At 39.2% G+C, this 25561-nt stretch overlaps 1 protein-coding gene across 1 annotated transcript in view; it reads right to left on the reverse strand.

Annotated features, from left to right (window-relative positions):
* Positions 1–350: 350 nt before the first annotated feature.
* Positions 351–25561, reverse strand: part of stx8 (syntaxin 8) — a 59287-nt gene continuing 34076 nt past the window's right edge. The window contains exons 7-8 of the mRNA XM_042485413.1: positions 11023–11124; positions 351–1184 (exon numbers count right to left, since the gene is read on the reverse strand). Coding sequence (XP_042341347.1) covers positions 1120–1184; positions 11023–11124 — 167 coding nt within the window. The 3' untranslated portion in view covers positions 351–1119. The remainder of the gene's footprint in view (positions 1185–11022; positions 11125–25561) is intronic.

The raw sequence follows: 25561 nt of genomic DNA on the forward strand, positions 1-25561 counted from the left end.
TTATTCAGAATCCCACCTGGGGCAGACAGAACTGCATCGTAAAAGCGCGGCTTGTTGAAAACCAGACTAAACGGCAAAGTTGTCATTATTCTATGGCTATTACATGTTGTAAAATGTTGTGCAATCAACATTCATTTTATTATAAGTAAATCTATTTCCACTATTAGTTCATACTAAGGCATACAGTCAGCTTTGTTTTTACATTACAAACACAGCAGGCAAAAAAATATTATGCAAATTTCACAATGGAAATTTGGAAGTTAAACTAGTGTTTCCAACTTAATATCATGTTACAAAACACTGCAATCTTCCAGAGTAAGCCCTGAGCATTAACACAGACAGGAGTCGGGGACTATTAACTGGAAATGTCATTTAATAGAAATTACAAGCTGAATTGATTTACAAGGAAGGAAAACAGCCATGTTAGTTACACAGCCGAGCTGTTTGTTTTGGCTGAGAGCTATTCCACAAACGTTATGAAATCCCAAGACAAATGATAACATTACAGCTGCTGCAGTAATGCATGGATAAATATGAGTGAGTGTGAATATTGCAAAGCTTGCGGAATTACTGAGCCCAGTGTGAGCCTGAGCTGAGACCACAGACAGACTTATGAGAGGAAAAGCTCCTGATACCTGCGGGAGGTCCTACTGTGGGGTCAACATTCATTACCCTCCAGGCTAAAAATATTTGTCAAAAGGCTTACAACCCTCCAAATAATTTAGCTATTTGATACATTGTGAATTTAATGAGCCAGACACTTAAACAGCTGTTAAAGAGGAGAATTTACACCTAAGCAATATATTCTATTAAAAAAACAAAACAGAAAAAACATCTCCTGTACGGTTACTAATGACTTTCACCCAACCGAAAAATTAATGTGTGGAAAATTGTTACAGTGCTGCTGAACTTTACTTCACATTGACTTGGTTGGGCAGCCACCAGTGATTGTTGTCTCAATATGAAGAGAAAGAATAAGAAAATAAAATTTCATAAGAGACAGTGTTTAAATGACTGTACATGTGCACTGTAGATGCAAAAAGTTTCAAACTGGTATTCTGTACCAAACATTGTTGTAGTCGTTCAGCGCAGGTCCGTGGTCACTGCTGTCCTCGTCAGCTACACAGGCCACACGGCGATCACTATGATGGCTATAAGAAGCAGCACGATCACCACCAGCATCCCTGATGGAGGACAAGACAGAGATAAAGGAAATCAGATGGAAAAGGACTAAAACCAACAATACACTGATTGAACTAACAAGGTTTGTGTATCCAAAGCCTGATACAACTTCCTCTACTGTGGCATAGTCCTAAATTGTTTTGAGAAAACTACTAAAAAATTCCAAAAACTCCTTACTTTGAACATGGCCACTGTAGTTTACTTTGAGTTGATCCAATAAACTTCTTTGTAAATACTCACAAGCCCACCACGTGTTAATCCACAGCTGAAAATAGTTCCCAAAGAAATGCACAATCCTGATAAATGAGACTTGGATTATATTGCACGAGTCATTTGAGAGTTTGTAAACACATGTTTTGATTTAGTTTTGCTGTTGTTGAATGCAGTCCCCGACTTCTTCAATTTAACAAGAAAGCTCTCCTTTTTTGGATTCCCCACCTTTCGTTTAGGCATGCAGGAAGTTTCATCAAGAATTCAAGGAAATGTGGCAAACTGATACACAGTTGGTCATTTTGTGGGTGAAGTATTCCTTTAAGAACTTAATTGGCTGGATATCCTACTGCATAACAGAAAGTCGTCACGGTAACTAAACTAACTGGTCTGCCATCTTTTTTTACAACAAAGTATCTCTAGTCCGAGCACTTTGTTTGCTATTTTATGGGCTATTTTTGTGTATTAAGTTTTCTGTAAATTCCTATTCACAGATGTGTGCAAAAATGTGTATTTTTTTTGCAGGAAAAGAAGAGAAAAAAAAAACAAAAGTAAAAAAATCACAAAGTGCTATGAATAAGTTGATATTTGGTCCACGCCTTGGTTTCAAACCTGTAATATGCTGAGGTTGGTGACTGTGACATGTCATTTGCAGTTTCAAAAGAATTCCTCTGGTACTAAATGGTTAAACAGTCTGACTATTGAAACGCTGCCCATATTGACTCATAAAATGTTCTCTTATATCTACTTTGCTATACGCCTTTGTGATTAAACTTTTGCAGTTCAACAAATTCCCTCCGACTTTAATGTTGCAAATTCAAATGTCAAGCAGCTGAGGAACTCCTAAGCTGATCTGAGACAGACTCACAGAGAAGGAGGGGAATGCAGCAGACTCAAGGGAATACACTTGGAAGAGGTAAGAAGCCTTCATACCTCACTACTAATTTTCAAAACCCTTGATCTAACCCAAGTCCCAAGTGCCTATGCCCTCGCTGCGTATCACCATTTTTCTCTTGATGACTTAATGCAATTTACATGCGTTCAACGGCCACAAAAGCTTTATTGCCACAGATTGCACACTGTGATAGGCATATGTTTCTGATTCTGCCTTGAGAGAATAATCATTGTTTTTCACTGATACCATGGAAGCAGAGAAAAATGTGCAAAAGCTCACTCACACTTCATCAAAGAGCTTTACCCCCAGGAACTGAAAATATTACACTTTTTATTATAGTCACCACCCAGAGAAAAAAAAAAACTTTCTGTTGTTAAATCCACTACAGGTGGAATTTTCATTCTTTGTAAAAAGACAAATGTCTTTTAGGAGCTTAATCAAATTTTATTGAATGTTACCAGCGTGAAAGTAAAGCTAGAGTCCAACCAGTAAATTGCTGAGTCATAAATTTGGCCAATATTAGTTTATCACAGGTATACAGTGGAACCCACTTATAGTGATCACATCTGTGCAGGTCAAATTTATCAATATAACAAGATCATAATTGAAACTATTTTTCTTTATTTATTTCTCATGCAGATTACAATCTTATTGACATGTGTATATTTATTACACGAATAAAAAGTAATGGACAGCTTTTCTATTTACTGGATTTTATTGACTGTTTAACAATACAGTAAAGCTGTTTCATTACACAGTCATTATGTGACCGAATGCATTATCAATCCACTTGACGAGGGCGGCTTCAACCAGCAGTGCTTTTTCCATGTGCATTTGTTTTCTGTCTCCATTGCGAGCAGCCATGACTGTTGTTTGGGTAGACTATCTGAGGTAGCCTGAGGAACAGCGAGTCTTAATTAACTAAGCCTATCATGAGTAATGTATAAAAAGAAAAGATTACTTGTAGTTTGAAATAGTTTTTCCATATGTTTTCATAATATATATATAATATATATATATATATATATATATATATATATATATATATATATATATATATATATATATATATAAAACTCGCAAACATGTCAGGTTTGTAGAAAAAACACCCTTTTTCAATTTCTTTCTGGCAAAGGGCTTTTAATTTGAACGTTTTCTCTGCTGTTTACTGCTCTGATGTTGGTATTATTTGGTCTACTAAGATGCTGTGTCTTTGCAGCGTTTTTATGCCATTGATCTTGAAGTAATAATATGCACTTTTTTTGATTTTGGAGTATATATTTACTAAGTTGTAAGTATTTGCACTTTATTCTTGCAACATGTTTTATTAGTTTGTGTTCTAAGCCCATGTGTTGCTACATTTTGTGAAATAAAACTGTTTGACATTATTCTCATGGTAATGTTGACAGCTGACGAGCATATGACTTTTAAGTTATCGCGTGTCAGAGTGCAAGGGTCATCACAGGCATCCGTTCAAAATTAGCAGGTTAGGTCACTGTAACTGTGATCACTATAAGTCATTTCCACTGTATCAGTATCTGACTAGCCAATAAGTTACAAGTTATTGTGATACAGAAAAGCCAAGATTTAGAATCTTCCAACACAGCACTGACAACTTTTTTAAACAAGTTTTTATAAGTTTAAGTGTTGCCTCAGGCTGACTCTCATAACAACCACCAAGTTTAAGAGATTCTTTTCAAAGGGGTTTTTCTTTAAAGAAATTAATACCAGCTATGATATTGTAACCAGATTTTTTCAACAAATAACATCTTTATCAGCCTAAAATATCCAGTACTGTTTGGTCTTTAATTGAATCCATAACAGAAGTGGCAATGGAAACTCAGAAAAACATTATTAGGAATTGAAAGAGTAGTTGATCAAATATATTAAATCTGACAATCAGGTCAGGTTTGACATATTACATCTATACACATTAGCTGGTCTTTTAGGGGATATATGAGAAGAAGTGATGGCGGGTGGCTTAAATCATGTGCATCATAAACACTTGAATGTGGTGGTCTATACGTCAGTAAAGTATACATACATATTATGTGACCAATACCACACACAATAGATATCGAGAACTTTCTCCAAGGGTGCGGTCACCCATTATTTCCCTGTCTCGCTCCTCCTTGAGTGGCACAGGAGTGAAGATTTCAAACAACTGCATCGCTGGCTGGGGCTGACAGTCCCCTCACTGACTCAACTTGTCCATTGTTATTTAGCATGCGGCTGGTATTTTCCCCAGCCTTTCACTTTGGGTTTACATTTCTCTCATTCTTTGGCTCTCTTTTCCTGCGTTCCCCCTCCACGGCCTAATTGGTCGTCTTTCCCACAGCGAGAGAGACAGGGTGAGATATAAGCCATGCTGAACTAATTGCTTGCGGTGGTAGTGGTGGCGTGGTGGTCTGATGAAATGAAGGCTGATGTTGGTTTCTTTGCCAGGATACGGGGTATACAGCTGCAAGGGGTCCAGATGTCTTTGCAGCACTTTGACTCACGGTGCCATTCTTTTGTGTGCCTTAGGTATTTGTCTTTTTTCTCTGCACTAGTTGAACATAGTTAAACATTGAATCCGGTGCGTTTCTATTCCATTTAGGGGAAAGGTGTTCATCTATAGGTCCGTGGGTCATGCATGTTAGAAGTTATCACTGGTCTAGACTGCACCTCTCCCTTTGATAACTTACACATGTGAGCATAATATAAATGTCAAAGTAGAAACACACACTCGAATAGTTTTTGTGATGGCTCTTTAAAAGCCCCGTGCTTAAGGCAAATACACACACACACACACACACACACACACACACACACATACACACTTCCAGCAATTATCTTTGTTTGGGTGTAAGCGATACCGACGAAACACCCAGTCCACATTAGATTCAGACATCAGAATTTCATTCAGCCTGGTCCAACATCTGTCAGCGACTCCATCTGACAACACCATAGCAACAATAGCAATAAAGACCGGGCTGTATAACACATGCATATGTTAGTGTGAAGCAAGGCTCTCACACCCTCCACTGTCACCTAACAGTCGGTCATGAAGCCACATTAGACACCCGCACTGACCCTCACCCTGTCTGCCTCAGGAACTAAACAAGCTATTCCTGACCCCCGGGAGGCCTCCAGAGACTAATGACAATAATGGCATTTACTTGCCAAATAGATTAGGGCTGTGGTGTGACACTGATGCTGAGGGAGATAGTTGGTGTCTGCTGATAGACTGACCACCCAGGAGCTCCGGAGGCCAGAGTCTGGGTTCATCCCATCTTAGCAATTTTCAGACACATCAGTAAGACAAATCACAGAGAAAAGGAATAATTGGTGAGAGCCTCGGACAGACCGAGACAACCCCCCGAAACCTCCCTCGCCACTCCCTCCGTGCCCTCTGCTCATGGTTCAAAGATCTTTTTGGACCACAAAAGGCGAGGATGACCTTTAAAGAAAAGGGACATTTTATGGGATTTTATGCTGACAAGGTTAGAGTGATGCCCATCGTTTTTCTCGCAGCACAATAGAGGAGGACAAAAACTTTTAATGGTTTTGGCTTCAAGTATTAGATACACACCTAAAACATATGTATTTATTTTTATAATATAAAACACAGCGGCAGACATAGTGTGACCACTGTTTGAACCCAACAATAGTCTAAAGCCCTGCTAGTGGCTCTGCAACCCTATTCTTGGACACAGTGGTGCTTTGAGCTAAATGCTAATGTCAGCAAGTTATCACCATCAAAATGAAAAATGCTACCATGCTAATGTTAAACAGGTATGATGTTTACCATGGTCACCATCATAGTTTATAGTATTAGTATGCTAACCAGAGTCCTGCATTGGGTTGCAGATGGTATTTTGTTGGAATTTTATTTAAGAATTTGTTAAGGGTGAGAATAAGAGAATATGCTGGTTGGATTGCAGATGCTGATGATAAATATATTCAAATAAAGTGAGAACAATAATTCTTTAATGTTTTGCCATTGTAATTATCTGACTGCTGACTTGCTGACTTGCGTTGGCTCTGTCTTCCGCACCAGCTGGAATACAAGAGCTGCATCAGGTGTGTCGCTAACAAAAACGTTAACTGTGAAGATGTGCTGCTCAGAATTTAAAAAATTCAGAAAGAAAAACATTTTTAAATTTAAACTGTAATATTTGAATTACCTCCATTCTAAAATATGATATCTTCATTCCACATGTATGAAATGTTCAAAGGTTATGAATGAAATTTGTTGCTTAACTGAATTATTTGAGCAGTGTATGGTTATTTTAAGATTTGATGTTTTGTGTTTGAACAGGGGATTTTGTGCTTTGTGCTTCAAACCAAAATATCTGACAAATTGAAATTTTGAACTGATGATGGGACTAAATGAAAAGTGAAGGTCAGCCAAAGTTATTAAACTTAATTCGGGGGATATGTCTGTACAAAAGTTTGATAGCAGTCCACTCGATAGTTGTTTAACTTCATAGTGTCACGAGAGAAAAAGCCAGGCGGTCACCATAATCAATAGAATTCATCCTCTGGGAACTAAGAATTGTAATCTAAATTTTCAGCAGATCCACCTCTTTAAGTGTAAGATATTTTACAGGACAACTCTGTCCAGCTGTTGGTGTGAGAGGGAAAGTCAGGAGATCGCTAAAGTTATTAGGATCCATCCTCTGGGCACCATGAATGTCATTGCAATCCATCCAATAGTTGAGATATTTCAATTTAGACAAGTAAAGTGAGACGTTACAGACCAACTGACGGACCTTGCAACCCATGGAGCTGCAAGCATGGTTAAAAATCTTTGTTAATAATACTTCTATATTTTTATGATATTCAATTGAAACCACACAATTTACTACACTAGTTTACTAGTTAGTTTACTACACCAATAAATTACCTTGTTGAGGCAATATGAGATTGAAAGGTCAAATATTCATCAGTAAGATTAAACCATATGCGCCAAGGGATAATAATAGTTTAAAAGATATATTTCCCTATTGAGCAAAATGACTGATTTCCTCTAAAACGCCCAACTATAGACTCGGTGTCGTTACTTTCAAAGGCTGCCCCTCACCCACAGTCTCCTTAGACGTCCCCTCTAGTCCAAACAGTGCAAACCTACTTGAGATGCGAGCCACCTGCAGGATTCACAGGGCTGCAGAAGTGGCCCTCAACAAACTGAGGATTAGCTCTGTCGAAGAGGGCCGCTCAAGCACTGATGTTGGTTCTTGGTGATGCCTAAGCTCTGGGGAGCTCATACTACTCTCCAAGAGACCCTTTGGTCCCGTAGACTAATCTGCCACACTAATCCAACCCCAACTGAAAGCCTCCACTCCTCAGTTCCCACCGACATCATCTAAAACAAGTGGTAATGACTCTGTGAATCAGGCTTAGCTTGTTTAAGTGACAGCACTGGACCATCCATTTAAATATATATATATATATATATATATATATATATATATATATATATATATATATATATATATGTATATAGATGATGGGTGTTTTTTTTCTTTGTATTCACTGCCAATCAATATCTGAGTTCCAGGACTAATACAAACATATATTTCCCCACATATAATTATGTTTTTTCTTACCACACCCCTTTATTCCACTTTAACAAAATAAAACAAACTTCGCAAAAGTGTTTAATCTGAGCAGGCAATTCCAAGTGAACTTTTTAATAATAATGATAATAATAATAATAATAATAATAAATAATAATAATAATAATAATAATAATAATAATAATAATAATAATAATTTTAATAATTAATAGTAGTGCATGAAAAATTGCAGCCATTTATAGAAATTCATCAAGCATTAAAAAACAAATGTATAACTGATAATGTCGCAGCATAAAAAGACAACACTGACGGCACATGGACAAATAAAACAGAGCACCTTTAGTGCTTTTTCTATGTATATTAATTGTTTAGAATATATATAAATAGTTTAAACAACATACGTTACCAAAGAGTCCAAGCTCTGGTACTCAGTGTTGAAATCTCAAAAACAACTGTTTCAAAGGCAAAAAAAAAGTTTTCAGAACCACTGTCTTCTTATGTATACATATTTACTTTTTGATTCATGTGTGCATATTTTTGTTTTTTTCCCCTTTTCCCCAACATGGGAGATGCTTTAATGCAATTAAATCTAGTCTAAATCTTGTGTACATGTCAGAGATAAATGTCTCCACAAGCCTGTGCTGCAGAAGAATCTAGTATGTTTCAACACAATGGAAGTTGCACAACGCTACAGGCAGCAGTCATGCAGTATGCCACAGGAACCATGGTCGAGCAGTATGTGGGTCCTTCCCTTTCGGTGAGATGACCCTTCCCAAAGCTCAGCTCACTCTTCTCCAGCTTTTGACTGTTATGTGTTTTTGGAAATCTTTGGTGCATGCACAAAGAACTGTTTTGCCCCCAACTCAAGAGTGCATATTTCTGATAATTTATCTTGATAATCCTACAGTGAGGAACATTTTTCAGATTTCTGGAAATGCTTCCAACTTTAAGGGCAACTTTGCTCTGCATAAGCTAAGATGCCTCTTTTACAATGAGGGAGCTACCAATAGTTATGTTAAGTATGCTCTCTCCTGTCAAAGCTAGACATTTCTGGCTTCACATGGACTCGGCTGAGACATAACACCAAACGCTGGCTTTGGATGAGAGGTGGTTTCAAAAATAAATAAAGCCTTAAAGCTAAGGAATTATAAACACGCTGCCATGGAGAAAGAGGGAAAGCCCTCTGAACAATTTGTGGCATGTAGTATTTTCAATTCTTTCTCTGCTTGACACAAAGACGAGTGTCAAACAACTAAGGAGACGAACGGGGGGATGACAGAGAGGAATGGAAAAAAAAAGAGAGCATTGAGGTGAGAGTGAAGAAGACCATGGGGGGAATTTTCCATTCACAGAGAAGGTCAGACACACACACACACACACACACACACACACAGGCCAATACATACATGCATGCACAAGAACATACTTTGCAAATACAGTTGCATATATTTGCGTGCACTCCAAAAATGTGCACCATACACACATTGATACATGTGATGCATATGGACATGCAGATGCACACACACATGCATGCACACACACACACACACACACGTGCGCGCCATGAATGTTCTTCAGCTTGGAACTGAGGAGAGGGAGGAGGGAGCTCGGGCGGCAAAAGAACAAGTTGAACAAAAAGAAAGACAGAAAGAAAGAGTCCTGATTCTAACACAATATGAGCTCTGGGATCTTCAAACAAACTCACGCTCGGGCACCATGGGGACACGACCAACAGAACGAAGCATTCTGAGGGCCAACCTTCCCGCTGCCTGCTCTACTTCTGTCTGCAAACGCCTGTTAGCCAGGTCTCCCCTTACAACAATGTAGCCTTTGCCATAGCAATGCTGTCTGGCGTTTCACTGGGCAAAGTAAACCTAACTCAAGCTCCCACATTTCATATATTGGCTTTAACCAGCCAACACACCTCTCATGGCAGCCAAATTTCTTTGAAAAGCATTACCTACTGAAAAAAAGTGTTTTTGTAAATGGCAAAACAAAAGTTAAACAAACAGATCTGGGAAATGACGAGGGGTTTGGGGGGGGGGGCACACATTCACAAGTTGTCTTAGTGAACAAGTTAAGTGACCAAAATCTGGAGCTGAGACAACAGAGGCTGATGAGTCATGATGTGTCTTAAAAAGAGGCATAACGGGAGCATCACATAAAGTGCGTCAGTGCTCCGTGTGTCTATACAGAATGCGTTCATGCGCTCATGGTAGTTTAATGCATAAAACAGAAGGATACTCAAGGCATTATTTGGCCTGTGCAGATAGCTTGATTGATTAAAATAAAAGCTGTTTTAGCATTTATTTCACATTAGAGGACATTGCCAGAAGATATTCTTCAGGTATCACATTAACTAGAATGAGACAGTGCAAGGTCTCAATGATCTTGACCTTTGATCACCAACTGATAATCAGTTCATCCTTGAGTCCAAGTGGAAAGTAATTACTAATAGTTGACGACAGTGGAATGGCTTTGCGTCGACTAGAACCACAAAGGATAAAAATGACTAAAATCTGACAAAAACTACGCATTTTCATCTAAAGATGACGACTAAATCTAAAGTAGCTACCAAAATTAACAGATTTGAGGATTTCTCAAAGGATAAGTATGAGGGACCCCCTTTGAAAGCCCAGGACACTATGTTAGCAGGCGTGACAGATGGAACCAGTCCACCCACCGATCAACACCCACATCCTCTGTGCCGAAAGGGCTGGTCCCCATCAGCATCATATTTTCTGCACCATTAAACATCATTCTTTCTGGAGACGAAGGCCAAGGCAGCAATACCAGGGACATTGCTCAATTTCTGAATGGTAAGTATGATAACATTGTTTTGCTTAAGAAAGAGCTCTATCCAACATGATGGGTGCTCTATGTCAAATTACATATTGTCTGAAGGGAATCACTGTGCTTTTTGTCCAACTCTGTCTCACATCAGCCAATTACTTCCTCTATAAAAGCTATAGTCTGTTAGATATCTACTCTGTAAACTGCAGGAAGTAAAATGGAAAAACAGGAGGAACCTGATGCTTGGTAATCATTCATATAAATAAACAGATTAATTGGGATTTGTTTTCAAGGACAGAGATTAGATATCAGGCCTGGTCTGGTCCCTGAAACTTGAGCAAGACACTCCACAGTTAAAGGTAAACAAGGAAGGCTCACCACATGAGGCTGACTTTGTCTCCACCAGCTTCACCCTTCGCGTCTCATTGCGGATCCTGTCATCTGTGTTGTCCACAAGATGTGCGAGGTCGTCAATGATTTCTGAGAGACAATGAAAAAGAAAGAGAAGGATCAGGAAAAAATGTTAATACATTACTATCTGCTTTGTATTATACTGCATCTGCCATTATTGAGACTCCATGGTGTTTGCTCTTGTTTTATTGCATAAAAGACCTCCCAATATGTTTTGTGTAATAAAACAAAATTACACCAAAATGAAAAAGTGACAGGTTATGAAGGACTTGACATCAGAACAGTCAACATCTTCAAAAGGCATAGGCTGCCGACACGCAGACACAAGTGGTGGCAGAGGAGGGAGTTGGCTGTGTGAAAGCACTCCTCGCGCTTTCAAATGGTTTCACTACTTCCTGAATCCATTCTGGATTCAATCAGGCCCTTATTGTTCATGAGTTTTTAAGACGTAAGCCGAGGCTTCAGGGACTATGGGCGTCCAAAGAAAGGGAGAGTGTGTTTCTTCTTCTTCTGTGTGTGTGTGTGTGTGTGTGTGTGTGTGTTTGGCTGTGTGGCTATGGTCCTTCAGTAGGAGTTCCTGACTTGAAGGTCGTCCAGATGGAAGCCTGTGTGATTTGTTAGAGCTAGCCACTGTGTTGACATGGCATCTCCAGAGGGTCTGGCCCGACAACAAAAACAGATAACTGCTGAAAGAGTTCCAAATTCTTGATTTGTTAGGGTTAGGCATTAAAATCTGATATTTGTTAGACGTAATATCAACTTGGAGCTGTGGTTTTGAGTCAAAACACAGTCACAAATAGCAAATGAAACCTATGACAGACTTATATAAAATGGTTGAAACAAATATGAACTAATTTCACCGTAACTATGTAACTATAACTATCATTTTAAAGGTATACTTCACCGATTTCCAGCCTACTTTGTATCAAAACAATGTGGGCAGTATGTGCATATGAACTGTGGTAGACTTTCCTCCATCTAACCAGTATCTAGGTATCCCACCTCACCCCCTTTTTCTTGCCTAAAATATTTTCACAAATGTATTTTAATGCCCTATTTTTAAGAGTTAGTAAACACAGAGTGGGCGCTACTAACCCTAACCCTAACCCTAACCCTTCCTGCACAGTGAAATCCGAGGCCGAAAAGAAATATTAACCAAGATTCTGAGTTGAATGTATCTTACCTCAAATGTTTTCAGAAACTTGCTGTGTAACTGTAATACCAGACCCAGCCGGCAACCATTGACAGACCACTTCATACTACGTCACCAACCATCAGGAGTGTAGCATTCTGGTAGCCGTAGGTTTTCTACCTCTTGAGCTAAAGCAACCTTTTTCTCTGCTTTCTCTGGTCATGTAGCACCACTTTGAAAAGTATTTGCATCCTTCTTTATATCTGTGAAACACCGTTTAACTATGACTATCAAATCTGCAGTGTTATAGCTTCTCTTCTATGAATAGATACATGACGAAATATGGGAGAAAAAGCATTCAAAATAACATGGCTCATTACTCCTGTTTAAATCAGGAAATTTATTACCATACAGAACTCAAATTGGCCCTTTAAAACTAGTATTTGGATTTCTACTCCAATAGTGATGACAGGTCATCTCCAGTAGCTTTCTAAATTGAAAAAGACAAAAAAAATAAGTGGCAGAACAATAAAGAAACTCGTAAAATTGAAACCAAGGTCAAGTGGGGAAGTTCTTCACAGACTCACATCGGCCTCTGATAAATGAAAGTTTTACAGGAATGGGAAGCTGGACTCGTCCACAGATCGCAGTTCAGTGCCAAGTTAAACACAGTCCCTTTCAGGGATGGAACAACCTTGTATTGCTGCTACTTCATGGTAAGATAGTACTCAGTCAGTATGTTCTAAGCTTTTTTTGTTCTCAAAATGTCACAAAAATTCCCAAAGATAAGCACTCAGGGTCATCAGCAGCATTAGTCTTTGTGAGCACACTGAAGCTCTAGCTGCCTTCAAATTGGATTTGTGGGTGAAAATGTTTCCTCCACTCAGAGCAATCACAGCTTGACAAGACAGTCTGTGTTTCTGGCTGACATCACATAATTAAGTTGCACCAATAATTTGAGGATGGAAAGTAAAGCATGTCAGTTCGAAGGGGCCAGAGTGCGAAGGGGCAAGGACAAGGAGGTGGGAGACGTGACAGCGCCGTATGTACAGTGTCCCTGGAGACTCCGACATCATCATCTACGCATCAGGCAACAATTTAGAAGGAAGAAACTCTTCCTTTACTGGCAGGGAAGGGGTGTAGACGCTGAACCATTTGTGCCGCGCGCCACTCCAACTACTCATAAAGGATGTTTTTGGTCTGCCTCCGCCAAGTTTCTTGATTCGGTTCTGGCCGTGCAATAACATCTCAATTCATTGATGAATTCACGGCTGTGCCAAGGCGGTGCACTGCTGGGACGTGACCTTTAACTGCAGCTGCAATGAAACGCTGAATTAAATTTTCAGAATGGTAGCCCTACAAGGTGCTGGCTTTTCACGTGCATGGTCCTTCAATTCAACCCGTTATCAAGTCATGTTTCTAACAACATAATTCTCAATTTCCGATTGTAACTTTTGCTTCCATGTATGACAGCTGCTGGCCCTGGCTTGCATCTGCCAGACCACAAAGAAAGCCCTCTTTCAGGCAAGGATTGTTTGTTTAAAATGCTATTACACTGGATAAACCTCCAAAGCCACAGTGTGGGAGTGCATGGCACGTGCGCAAACACACACACAAACACAAACACAAACACACACACACACACACACACACACACACACACACACACACACACACAAACTTTAGTTTTTTCCTCTTCTCCAGTTGATGCAATTATTTATGCTTATTTGGCCTCTAAAGCACACTGAACAATGAGATTATCTGGAAATAAATGGGAATGCTCTAAATCATTGTTGGTGATTTGAAGTAATGACTCTCTGGAACTTTAAGTTCTTAAAGTCAATGCTTCATAATACTGACTCATTTTAATAACTTTACAGCTTATCAAGCACATTCCTCTTAAAAATGCAAAAAAAAAAGCATAAATTCCTCCTTACGCTGCTAGTGTCCAGGATTTAAACAGAGCCCTGTCAGTCTCTACTGTGGACAGCCACTGAATATATATCAGCATCCTAATAAGCAGATTTTTCCTGCTGTGTAGGAGCTCGACTATGCCATTTCCTAATTATATCTACTGCATGTAAAACAAGAGGTCATTAGCATGTTCTCTTTGGGCCCAGGGACTCATTATCATAGACTCTGTTGTGTTCTATTAACAAACAAAAACAGCAACTAAAACTTACGTGGTTTTGTGAGCAGTCATTGTGAAAACAGGAACCATTATTTGACAGCCAAGAAGCAGAGCTATCACTGTAATGATTGATAACACTTTTGCAGCTCTTGACAATATGAGACAATCCAGGTTCAGTTGAAATGAGTAAGACATTCAGTAACAAGAGATGGGCCGAGCCCTTGGAATATTGATTTCACATATAGTAGATCGTAAAACCAATTCCATATGACCAGAAGTTTAAGTCTGAAAATGGGAGGTTAATTCTTCTGAATAAGTTGATGTATTAACTCAGTTATTACACAACTGTGTGTTTAAAGCTGTAATTGGTAAGTTTAACAAAAAATTTAAAAAAATTTTAAAAAATTGTCGTGATAAAACTAACTAGATTCACACAGTAGTACATGAGACAAATATACTGTGAACAAAAACAATACATGACATGTATTCTTCTGCTTCCTCATAGTGCTTCTAAGATCAAAAACCACCAAAAAGAGCCGAGGAGTCTCTAACGCAGCTGTCAATAATATCAACCACTGATTGTGAACAGCAGTCAAACTGTCAAACTAGGTAGTGCTGATCAAATATGAATCAATAGTCTATTACTGCATCACCTATTTCTAGCCTCAGAAACATATTCGGAAAAGTTATTTTAGTGTACTGTTTAGATGTAAAGAGAGAAAGTCTGAGATAAACTGTTTAACCAAAACAAAGCACTACCAACCGGCCAAACCAACTTTCTCATTTTACAGCTTAACAATATACCACAATATGTTTTTGAAAATATGCAATGAAGTGACAAAATCTTCATTTATATTTGGTCAGCACTAGTTTGACAATTTAACCAGAGTTCACGAGCAGTTTTTCACATGATTGACAGCTGTTGGAGACTCCTCATCTCGGATTGGTTGTTTCCCTTTAGCCTTGGCAGATTCTAGCAAATGCCATTAGAGGCACTACGATTCAGAGGAGGAACATAATAGTTTTTCTCATGTACTACTGTCTGGATGTAGTCACAGTTTCAGCAAATATGACAAAAAAATATTTTCATAAAAGTTACCAAAAGTAGCTTGAAACTGTAAAGCTTTTAAAGCTATTTTATACTGACTCTTTCAAGTGAGTCAGCTTTCAGAGGAAATTTGCAAGAACATGATAGCGAGTAAAGTAACCAGGTAAATAACATTGTAGGATTATGCAACAATTTGCACAAGACACACATTTCATTCAAACATCATTAAACATTACTTTTTTAAATTCTAAAAGCAGCAGATGCTGCCTGAGCGTGTGAGCCTGTGATAAATTCTAAAGACTTGAGCTAAAAGCGACAGGATTGCCAGCTTTCTATTTTGTTTCTCTCCTACTAACAGTGCCTTTTATTCACACAAAAACAATGTACATAAAACCTGGCCCTTCTGTGTAGAGGCACGAGGGCCCTGGAGCGCGTACGCCAATAGGAGACAGATGTTGCTCTCATATGACGTCATCTACTCCCTCATGCTGCTGACTCTCTGCGCAATCTCAACGCCATTTCATCCTTGTTCCAATTCTTTGCAGCTTTTATATAAACAGCCTCTCGCTGTGGCCATCCCGCTCTCTGGGGACTAACTAGTTAACAGGTCTGTTTCCAAGCCTGCTGTCAGCGTCATCTGGAACCACGGACAGACACCTACTATCCTCAGGATTGGCTGCTGCTGGTCTGGGCTGAATGATTGTGTGGCCAAGGCACGAACTGGAAGAAAATACTTTTGGGCCAAGTCTCTTAGAGTTTAAGTATACCACTAGCCCAGGGTGTACACAGGCAGATGTAGCATTCCCACTTCATTTCTGGGTGTTTACACCATACCCACCCATCAACCTCATGGCTAGACTAAAGGTGTCACACAGACACAATAACCCCTCCAGCTTATGTCTCCTCTTAGCTCAGCTCTTGCAATCCACTGTAATCTCTTCAAGAAGCTGTAACTCAGTTACAACTAGGCCAGAATACTACAAAAAATATATGATAGAAAAATTCCATTTGATTCCAGTTGGGCTTACTTTTACTGGCTCTGAATTTATAATCGAATCTCACTGCTAATATTGTCTTTAGAACTTGGGTCCACCTTAAATAAGTGACCTTAGGATTTTGTAAGCCTTTAGACTGGCTTCAGATCCTCTGAGCACGGTTTCCTTAGAGAAGCATATTAATTATTCATGCTAACAGTGCTTTTGCTGCCCCGGCTCCCAGATGAAGGAACTCTTTACCACTCATGGAACAACAGCGGATATCAGGGCTGGCCGTTCGTAATCGTTTGTAACATTATTCATACTTCATTCTATTAACATTACATTATTCATACTTCCCATACTTCATTCTCTTAAGCTAACTCTCCACTTTTTCATGAAATATCTAAGGTCATTTAAAGGCCAGATGACAGTGTGCACTGGGTCAGCTTTGTGATTTTCCCTCAGTTGGATGTGCCTGAGAAACCTCCACAAGGCATCACATTAGAGGCCTGAACCACCTCATCTGACTCTTCTAAACGCAAAAGACCAACAGTTCAACTCAGTGCTCCTTTTGGATGTCTGAGCTCCTTACATCATCTCTAAGTGTTGTCCCAGACACTCTCCAATGAAAATTCCTTTTGGACACTTACATCCGTGGTATATTTTTTTGGTACATTTTTTTTGGTCTTTAAACAAAGGTCATAACCATACCAGAGGGTTGGACGTAAATCAACCAATAAATCAGTAACTTTTTACCCTCTTCGCAATGACAATCATACAATAATTCATGTCTTTTAATAATTCATGTCAGCCTCGCTGCTGACATGGTGGCAATTTTGATTTCCTGCCCCATCTTACCCTTTTTTGTGAACAAGGCCCCAAAATACTTCCTTCACGGGGGACAGTGACGCACTTCTAGCCCAAAAGGGAGCAACACCCCGTTTTCTACCACAGCCTGACTTGGATATGCTGACCAGCTGAACTCCCTTGGAGAAGGACAACCTCTGCCGTCAGCCCACTTCCTTCATCAGAACCCAAAATGATGATAAACCACCTCAGTGAGCAATTAGTGGACTGTTTGATTCAATTTAAGCAACAACAAAACAAGCCAGATTCAAGGTCATTAAAGAACTGCAGAGCTGTGATACATTATCCAGACCCACAAAGGCAAGTGGAGAGCAAGGATAACGGGGGGAAAATTGTCAGGCCAAAGCACGGACAACAAACAGACCCAGATAACACTTGTGAAAGTATGTTGCTCATTAGGTTTTAATTATTGTTGACTGAACAGAAAATGGTAGTTACAGAGAATAGGAGACACTCAAAGAAGCAGAGATAGGAAAAAAGACACACCAGAGAAAGAAATACAGTGCTTGTCTGTGCTTTATAAGTTGAGGTACAGGAATTCGGATATGCAGCATCCTGTGTGGAATTTCCTCTGGTCTCATCTTTTAGGATGAGATGCCAGAACCCAGAGCCATGTAGCACTGCAATGCATGTGAGTACAAAATCAACAGTTCTTCACACATCGTCATTGGTTACCACATTTGGTAAATGCAACTCAAGCATGAGGTCTAAACATCCATTTCAAAGCCAATCATCACATGATATTATAAAGGCTAATTGAAGTCAGACAGAAAATATGACACTCACACGCAGGAGCTTGGTGAGAAGTTTGGGAGACGCTCTTTATTGTAATGATCAAATTCCCGCATCCAAGATCTATATTCACCCCAAGCCTTAGGAAATTGCTGACTCATCTTCGCAGAGGTTATAGCAGCAGTGGTTTTGGTTTTTGTGTGTGTGTGTGTGTGTGTGTGTGTGTGTGTGTGTGTGTGTGTGTGTGTGTGTGTGTGAGAGAGAGAGTGTGCATGTGGTGAAGGCACTGCCATAAACAGTGACACCCCAGTGTGGCTCCAGGATGTGCTGTATTAACTCTGTGTGTTATTGTAGGACTCGTTCCCAGAGAGGGCACAGTGCACAGAGAAAATGCTTGTTTTCTCTCACAGATTTAAACGCAATCTGACTCGGTGGGGCTAATTCTGTTGTGCTTATTCAGGAGATGATTTCTCCTGAGGATATGGAGAGAGAGGGAGGTAAAGACAGACAGTTTTTTCACTCAACCCTCCGCTTGTATCCCTTGTTGTAGTGCAAGGGGGTCTGACCACAACTGTTACCAATTGGCCCTGGTGTGACTGACTGTGTATAGAGGGTAGTGCTTTGTTGCCAACCAAAACACACACACATCTTTGGATGTAACTGGAACTTCACTTGGCAGAGACGGGGCACTCAGCATGATGATACAACTCAGGGCAATTATGGTATTTACAAGAAGTTGCACAGTCTTGGAAGAGTTTCTTTCAACTTGTTCTTTTTTCCCCCTCTGCTCTCGGCTGCTTATTGTAAACAAACTCACCCTGAGGATCTGTAGGGAGTGAGGATTAGGGGGAGTTTCACTCAAAACCTCAGAGTTTTACCAGTTTTCAAACTGAGTGCATACGCCAACAAATCATTTGAATCCTTGCCAGAAAAAGAACTAAAATAATGACAGAAAAAAAAGGAATGTGCAATGTCTGTTATGGAAGATGAGCCTTAGTATAAAATAATCCTAAAAATGTGTTTGGCCAATCTGACATGTTAGGAGCAAGCACTTATAAACACAGCCACTTCTTTTCCTAACAATCCTCTAGCATGACAATAAAAACGTCAGTTTATTTATTCATAATGGGCTTTCTATTATTGTTTAAATACTCACACTGATGATGGATAGTTAATGACTTGATTTCTGCTGTGGTGTCCAACACCAACAGTTCAGGAAAAGCCGCAATATTTTTCACTCAGGGGCCAACAAGTCATAATGTCATACATTAAAAGCCAATGATTATTAAGAAATACTTCTCCGAAATGCAATAAGACTGTGATGTACAGAACTGCCTACTTGAGCAAACGATATGGGAAATAAATTATATTAAGAAATAAGGTATATTATTGCTGTGGAAAACAATGTAGGCTGCAAGCACAGCTGGCCGATACGGCCTATAAGTAATATAGCCAGTACTTTTAGACTATATTGGGATACCAAATATATATATCTCAATATGTTGAGATGGCTAAAATACTTTCCTAAATGAGCTACAGTTACAATAAAGTTAAATAAAGTAACCATTGCTGTATAATAAAGTTAAATAAAGTATTCTTATAATATGAAAAACTATTGTTAATATAAAGATAATTAGATAACAGAAGCTATTGTTATTTTATGAAGTTGAATAGAGTAGTTTTAATAAAAATTAAATAAAATACTGTTATAATAAATGTAAATGACATACTGTTATTAAAAAAAAAAATAAAGTACTGTTGAAATAAGGTTAAGTAAACTGCTCTTATAACAAAGATAGATAACATATTGTTATGATAAAGATTAGTACTGTTTTAATAGTTAAATAAAGCACTGTTAAAGTTAAAGTACAGTTATAACAAAGTTAAAGAAAATATTGTTGTAATAAAGTTAAATAAAAATAAAGTGTTATAATAAAGATGATTAAAGTGTGGTACATTAAAGTTTTGTTATTATAAAACAAAGACAAAGTGGTCTGGATGGGTGGGGGAGTGTGTGGGATAAATGTTTTTAAGTCTTTGTTTTTTCTTATTGAGTCTGTCAGAGGACGAGAGCAGAGAACTTAAACACCAAATTGAATGTCATGATGTGGTCTTAAAAAAATGATGCAACAATTTACACTTGATGTTCGTATTCATTTTATACATTGACCATAATTAATATATCGTCCACGCTTAGGTGCAAGGAACATTATTGTGCATGTTGACATGAAAAACATTTTCCCCAGTGTTTTGCCTGCCATCATCAAATTCCAAAGAGTTACTGTCAGATCAGATCAGAACAGACCTATACCATTATGTCTACACTGACAAGAGTGGATTGCTGTTCATAAATTCAACTATATACAGTCTGTATTCTTCTACAACATCTTCTACATCTACTGTTTTTGTGTCTTTCTGACCAAACATACACATGTGGCGGGGTTTGTGAGGGCATCACCATGCACACAATTTGCCCATCCAACATCTGGACCTCTGAAGTGCCGGGCCACATGTGTACAGATTAGTCTCACTGCTGGATACTCCCTCCCAGCACCCCAATGAATCTCTGAGTCTCTCCAATGGACTGACAGGCCCTCCTGGTCAACACTTTTGGGGGTAAGATATCCTTTGTTGCATCATTAAACTTTTACTTTCCTAGACTAGTGCCTAGCTGAGTGATGATAAACGTCGTTGCTTTATGCAGCTCATGCCACAGCCACACTTGCCAATGATCAAAACATTGTATTATTTGTTCATATTGTTGGGGCAGCACGCTCTTTCAATGAAAACTTTGTGTTGGAACTGTCTATGTCAACCTTGGAATAAAAGTAACTTTACGACTCCAGCAGGAGAAGGTTTGGCCAGCTGACAGCTGAGAAAAGAAGCTTTCCACCTCTGCATACATCAGAGCCTGCACACTCTCCAACAAATCAAAATTAAGTTTTCTCAATGACAATGGTATGAATGCAAATATACAACATGATGAACTTGAAAAGAGAGCCACCGGCACATACACAGTGAAATCTTGTTACGCAGGACGGCACAAGCTGTGTTTAATACAGTCTGGATATGAGGTGTTGTACTTAGTTTCCAAAACAATAATAACTACTTTTGAAGAGGTCATAAATGGGTGCAGTTATCAACAAGTTTTGACCAGCACTTTAGCTATCAGGACATACCTATGTGGCCTCCAGTCTTAATCTTTACCATTTGGGTGCCAATTTGAAACGAAACCAGCTGCATGTCCACGGAAAGTTTCACCTCCCTGACCCTGCTACATTTGCCCCAAAATCCATCATCGCACATGATGGACACCCAAAAGAATGACCATCTGATGAATGAATTTCTCAAAGCTGAACCTCCAGTTGAAAGAACGCTCTTCAAAGAAAAGCACATAAATTGAGAGAAACCTCCACACAAGTTCAGTTTTAGCACGTACAGACTATTGAGTTCTTACTAGCTACACTCCAAAGACAAGGTCCATGTAAATTATGGGAATGCAGTCCACTGGAGCTATGTAGGGGGCTTCTCACGCTATTGCTACCTCAAGCATGTTACCAAATTTAGCATGTTGGTAAGGCATGTAATGGTGATAACATTACCCCTGTTTTTTCAGCCTTGATCAGTATTGTGATCATTGGGAAATATTGACATTCTTTATTGATTAATTATTTCAACATTAATATTTGTATTCCTTCCCTCTAGGGCTGTAAACTTCTAGTTGGTTGCTTGATTGGTTGATCAATATGGTCTAGTCAGACCAAATTCTCATTGGTCGGACAATCACTGATGCTACTTTAATAAGGCTTTGCGTCCACCAAAGCATTTTGTTTCCCAGCTGAAAAATGAAAAAAAACTTCTATTTGTCTTCTTTAAAGAATGGTCTGTGTGGTATTCATCCTGTCCCTTCTCCACTGTGAGTGGACGGCTGGTGACAGTGACAAGTGCAGCTTTCTACCCAAAGCTAAACATTTTTCAACTCTCATTTTTATACTGGAAAAATGTTAAATAATAAAAGCAAACATTTAGTGTTGAATTCATCATTACAGATTTAGTTTACGACGTCTCCAAAAAGACACTGCAGTTTAAAGCTTCTAAAAAGGTATACATCACACCCGAGCCCTTGTTGGAGTTGCAGGATGGCTAACATTAGCCTCTGAGGTCAAAATAATAAGTCTCTTTCTCACGTTCTCACATGCAGCATCACAGAGATATTTAACATAAGTAACTGTATGTTGTACATGACACTGTCAACACCAGAGTTGACTTCTATAGTGTCAGATTTTTATAGATAACGTGCAGACCCCCCCCACCCCCCACCCACCCCCATTGACAAGTTGATTGGTTAAAGGGTAGGTAGAATTTCAGTAGACCACAATTTACTTTGGTTGAATATAGCTCTGCCTCCTTCCTACAGTTACCCATCCTATGATACTCCAACGCATCGCTGGAATCAGACAGACTTAAATCTATCCATCAACATAGGAAATCTGGGCCCTTTCAGGAGCAATGCGTGACCACAAAATCACTCGAGCTTTTTTAAACAACCTGGGTAGTTTGAGTCTGCAAGGACTGGAAATGATCAGCACTGTGCACATAAACAAAAAAACAGGTGAGTCATGCTGTCATCATGTGATACCGGCTGAATAAAAACATCATAAGAAGAGTGTCATCTGGACTGTTGGACATGTGCTGGCATTAATGGGTTTTTAGCAATTATGAACTTCTGCTGTTCAAGACAGCTGGAAACCATCAAAACAGTGCATAACAAAGAACTTCTACCACTTTATCGGCACTTCAGACTGAATGCAAGTATTTCTCCATGGGGCTGCCAAATTAACCAGCATCCCTCATCCTATATAGCCAGGCATCACTCAACAGTGAATGCAATGAACATGAATAGAAGTTACCAGTGCATTACATACAATTAATATACAAGAGACTGGCTCTGTCACTTTAGGATTAATGAAAACAAGGATTTACACACACGGAACCTAGTGTTAAGACCAACAGCAATGAGGAGAAGTCTGATCATTACCAGGCTTTCCAACATCACCCCTCTTATGGCCAGGTGCCACCGAACAATGTGTGCATGATGAGCATGAGGGTGCCAGCAGCAGCAGCGGCAGCAGCAGTGTGAGGCAGGGACCACCCTGTCACTGGCACAGCACCTCCAAACCAGCCGCTGTTACACTTCATCACTACCATCACACTTCATTAGCGAGGACACCCAGGAGGGGGTTACATATTGAGAAGCTAAGAACTGATAAAAAAAATGAAACGGCGTAGGTTTGATTGGATGAGATTCATAATGCAGAGCACGAGATGAGGTCCTGTACCTTCTAGATTCTGGCACAGCCACCACGTTATCTACTGTACCATTTGTTTACTGTGCTGCCAATAGGATGGTGACACTATACATAACGACCATACAAAGTGTATAAAAAGTTATTTTAGCCATTCATGTCATAGGAAAAGACTTGGTTATTTCATAACAAACTGATTTTCCAGTTGCAAATACAAGCTCTAGTAATTAGAATATATTTTACCTTCAACTGGAATTTCCTTAAGCAAACTAGTAGATTTCCACAGTTATTATAAATGCAAGTCCTTATGCTCGTACCACTTAGCCCTAAGCCCTCCACTTTGCACAATCCGTTGTGGGGGTATGGTGTCCTGATTCTTGTTAGGATAAAGGGGAAGGGTGAGGTGTAAGGGCTTCGTGAGAACTCAAAGATGTTAATCATGGCAAAAAGATGTTAATCATGACTTCAGCAAGCCTATTATCGTAGTTTAATGCAATTTTAATGTATTATGGTCCTTTTCTTCATGACAAGAATTATAAAAAGAAAAGCTAATGTTAGCCTATGCTAATGTCTTTGGAGCTAACTAGCTGGTTAACATTTAATTGTTATTGCTGATTTGTGAATAACAATTCCACATTTTGACATATTTCCATGATGCATTCTCCCTCTTTGAGAGCATATGATGCCCGAAGTTGAACTTCAGCAACTTTGCTGCACTTGTTACCACTCCTTTGATATCAGTGCAGACAGTTAGGGTAGTGTACATAGGAGAGTGAGTTGCTAATGTTAACCTATAGAACAAGGCTAATGGCCTGGTAATGAAGCAGAGTACTTTTTTACTTGATGACCCCCTTGATCAATTGGTAGTCTGATACGAATCGCAAGCGTCAATGCTTTTCTATCTCAGTCACATTAATAATTAATAATAGCATTATTTCCAAATAGATGTCTGTTTACATAAATGCCATCAATGACAATGATACTAATGAGGTTTCAGGGTCTTGAAGAGTTGTCTTCATGATCCATGTAACCCTGTTTTAAAGGGCTTATTGGGCACTAGAAAACAAGGGGTAGAGGGAAAAATAAGAAATGGCAGTGGGCCCAAATAAACACATGGCATACTTATCATTTAGCAAACATAAAGATTATACAGTATATTAACACAATGACAACTGTGCCTGAATTACAGCTGCACACTTTTGATTTAACTACAAGATAACTTGGTTGGTGTGGTGTGTCAATGACACACAATAATTTTGTAAAATAAATCAGAATAGAAACTATTTAAATGACTTGTTATTTTCTTTTTCTTTTTTGTATACAACATAAGCTTGGCAGGGTCTGAAGTGGCACAGCCTTAAATCAAAATAACATCGCCAGCTACCATTACCTGAATATTATACTGATCTATAACTCCTACTGCCATTTTCAAAGTATCCGAGTGTTTTATTTCTATAACATTATGTATTTGGTTTCATGATAATGACTGAGTTGTAAACAGAGTAGTTCTAAGAAAAAAGAAAGAGAGAAAGACTGTGAGTGAATTTCCCAGTAACTGAACAACTGTGTTGTAATTGAAATGATCTGAGTCTAATAACTCAACATCCCCTGTGGTGAGTGGAGCTTCCTGGCAATACGTTGGCTGGCCGACCGACCGACTGACTGAGGAGTTATGGAAGAACTTTGATCTTCATGCCAGACTCTATTTCACTCATAATGCACTCACACGCATGGAGACACATATGCTCTCATGCAGAGACGCTGACACAAACACACGTGTGTACGCACTAGCCTATGAGCATCATACAGATGGGCACACCCGAACACACACACACTTCCCGGATGTGACACGCTTCCGACTAACACTTGTGTTCCAGACGGAAGAGGAGTCATCTCCGCAGTGTAAACCCACAATGCCGTTCAGAGGGGAAACCAGGGCAGTTAGAAACCCAATGCTCTATCACCCTGATAGAGATGTTTTATTGTGGAAAAGTGAGTTCAGGGCCAGCTGGTATTTATCTGCTGAAGATCAGCGGGGATGCGGAACATGAAACATCACAGAGTTGTTGTTTGGCCTGGAAATTTCTCAGATAAGGTGGGATCAAGTCTTGGGTTGTGGCTGTCAGTGGACTTTACTTTGGATCACGCACTGTGCATGAGCGTCATTTTGAGAACTCTTTCAATATGGATCTTAAGTTCAAAGTCCTAATAAGGGGCACTTCAGATAGAGAAGTCAATCAGGAGATCAAAAACAATAAGACGGGGTTTATAGAAAGATAAAAACAAGCAGGTCAAATGAGAAAAATGCAAGTG

Source organism: Plectropomus leopardus, chromosome 4 (genome assembly GCF_008729295.1).
Source record: "Plectropomus leopardus isolate mb chromosome 4, YSFRI_Pleo_2.0, whole genome shotgun sequence".
Taxonomy (NCBI): domain Eukaryota; kingdom Metazoa; phylum Chordata; class Actinopteri; order Perciformes; family Serranidae; genus Plectropomus; species Plectropomus leopardus.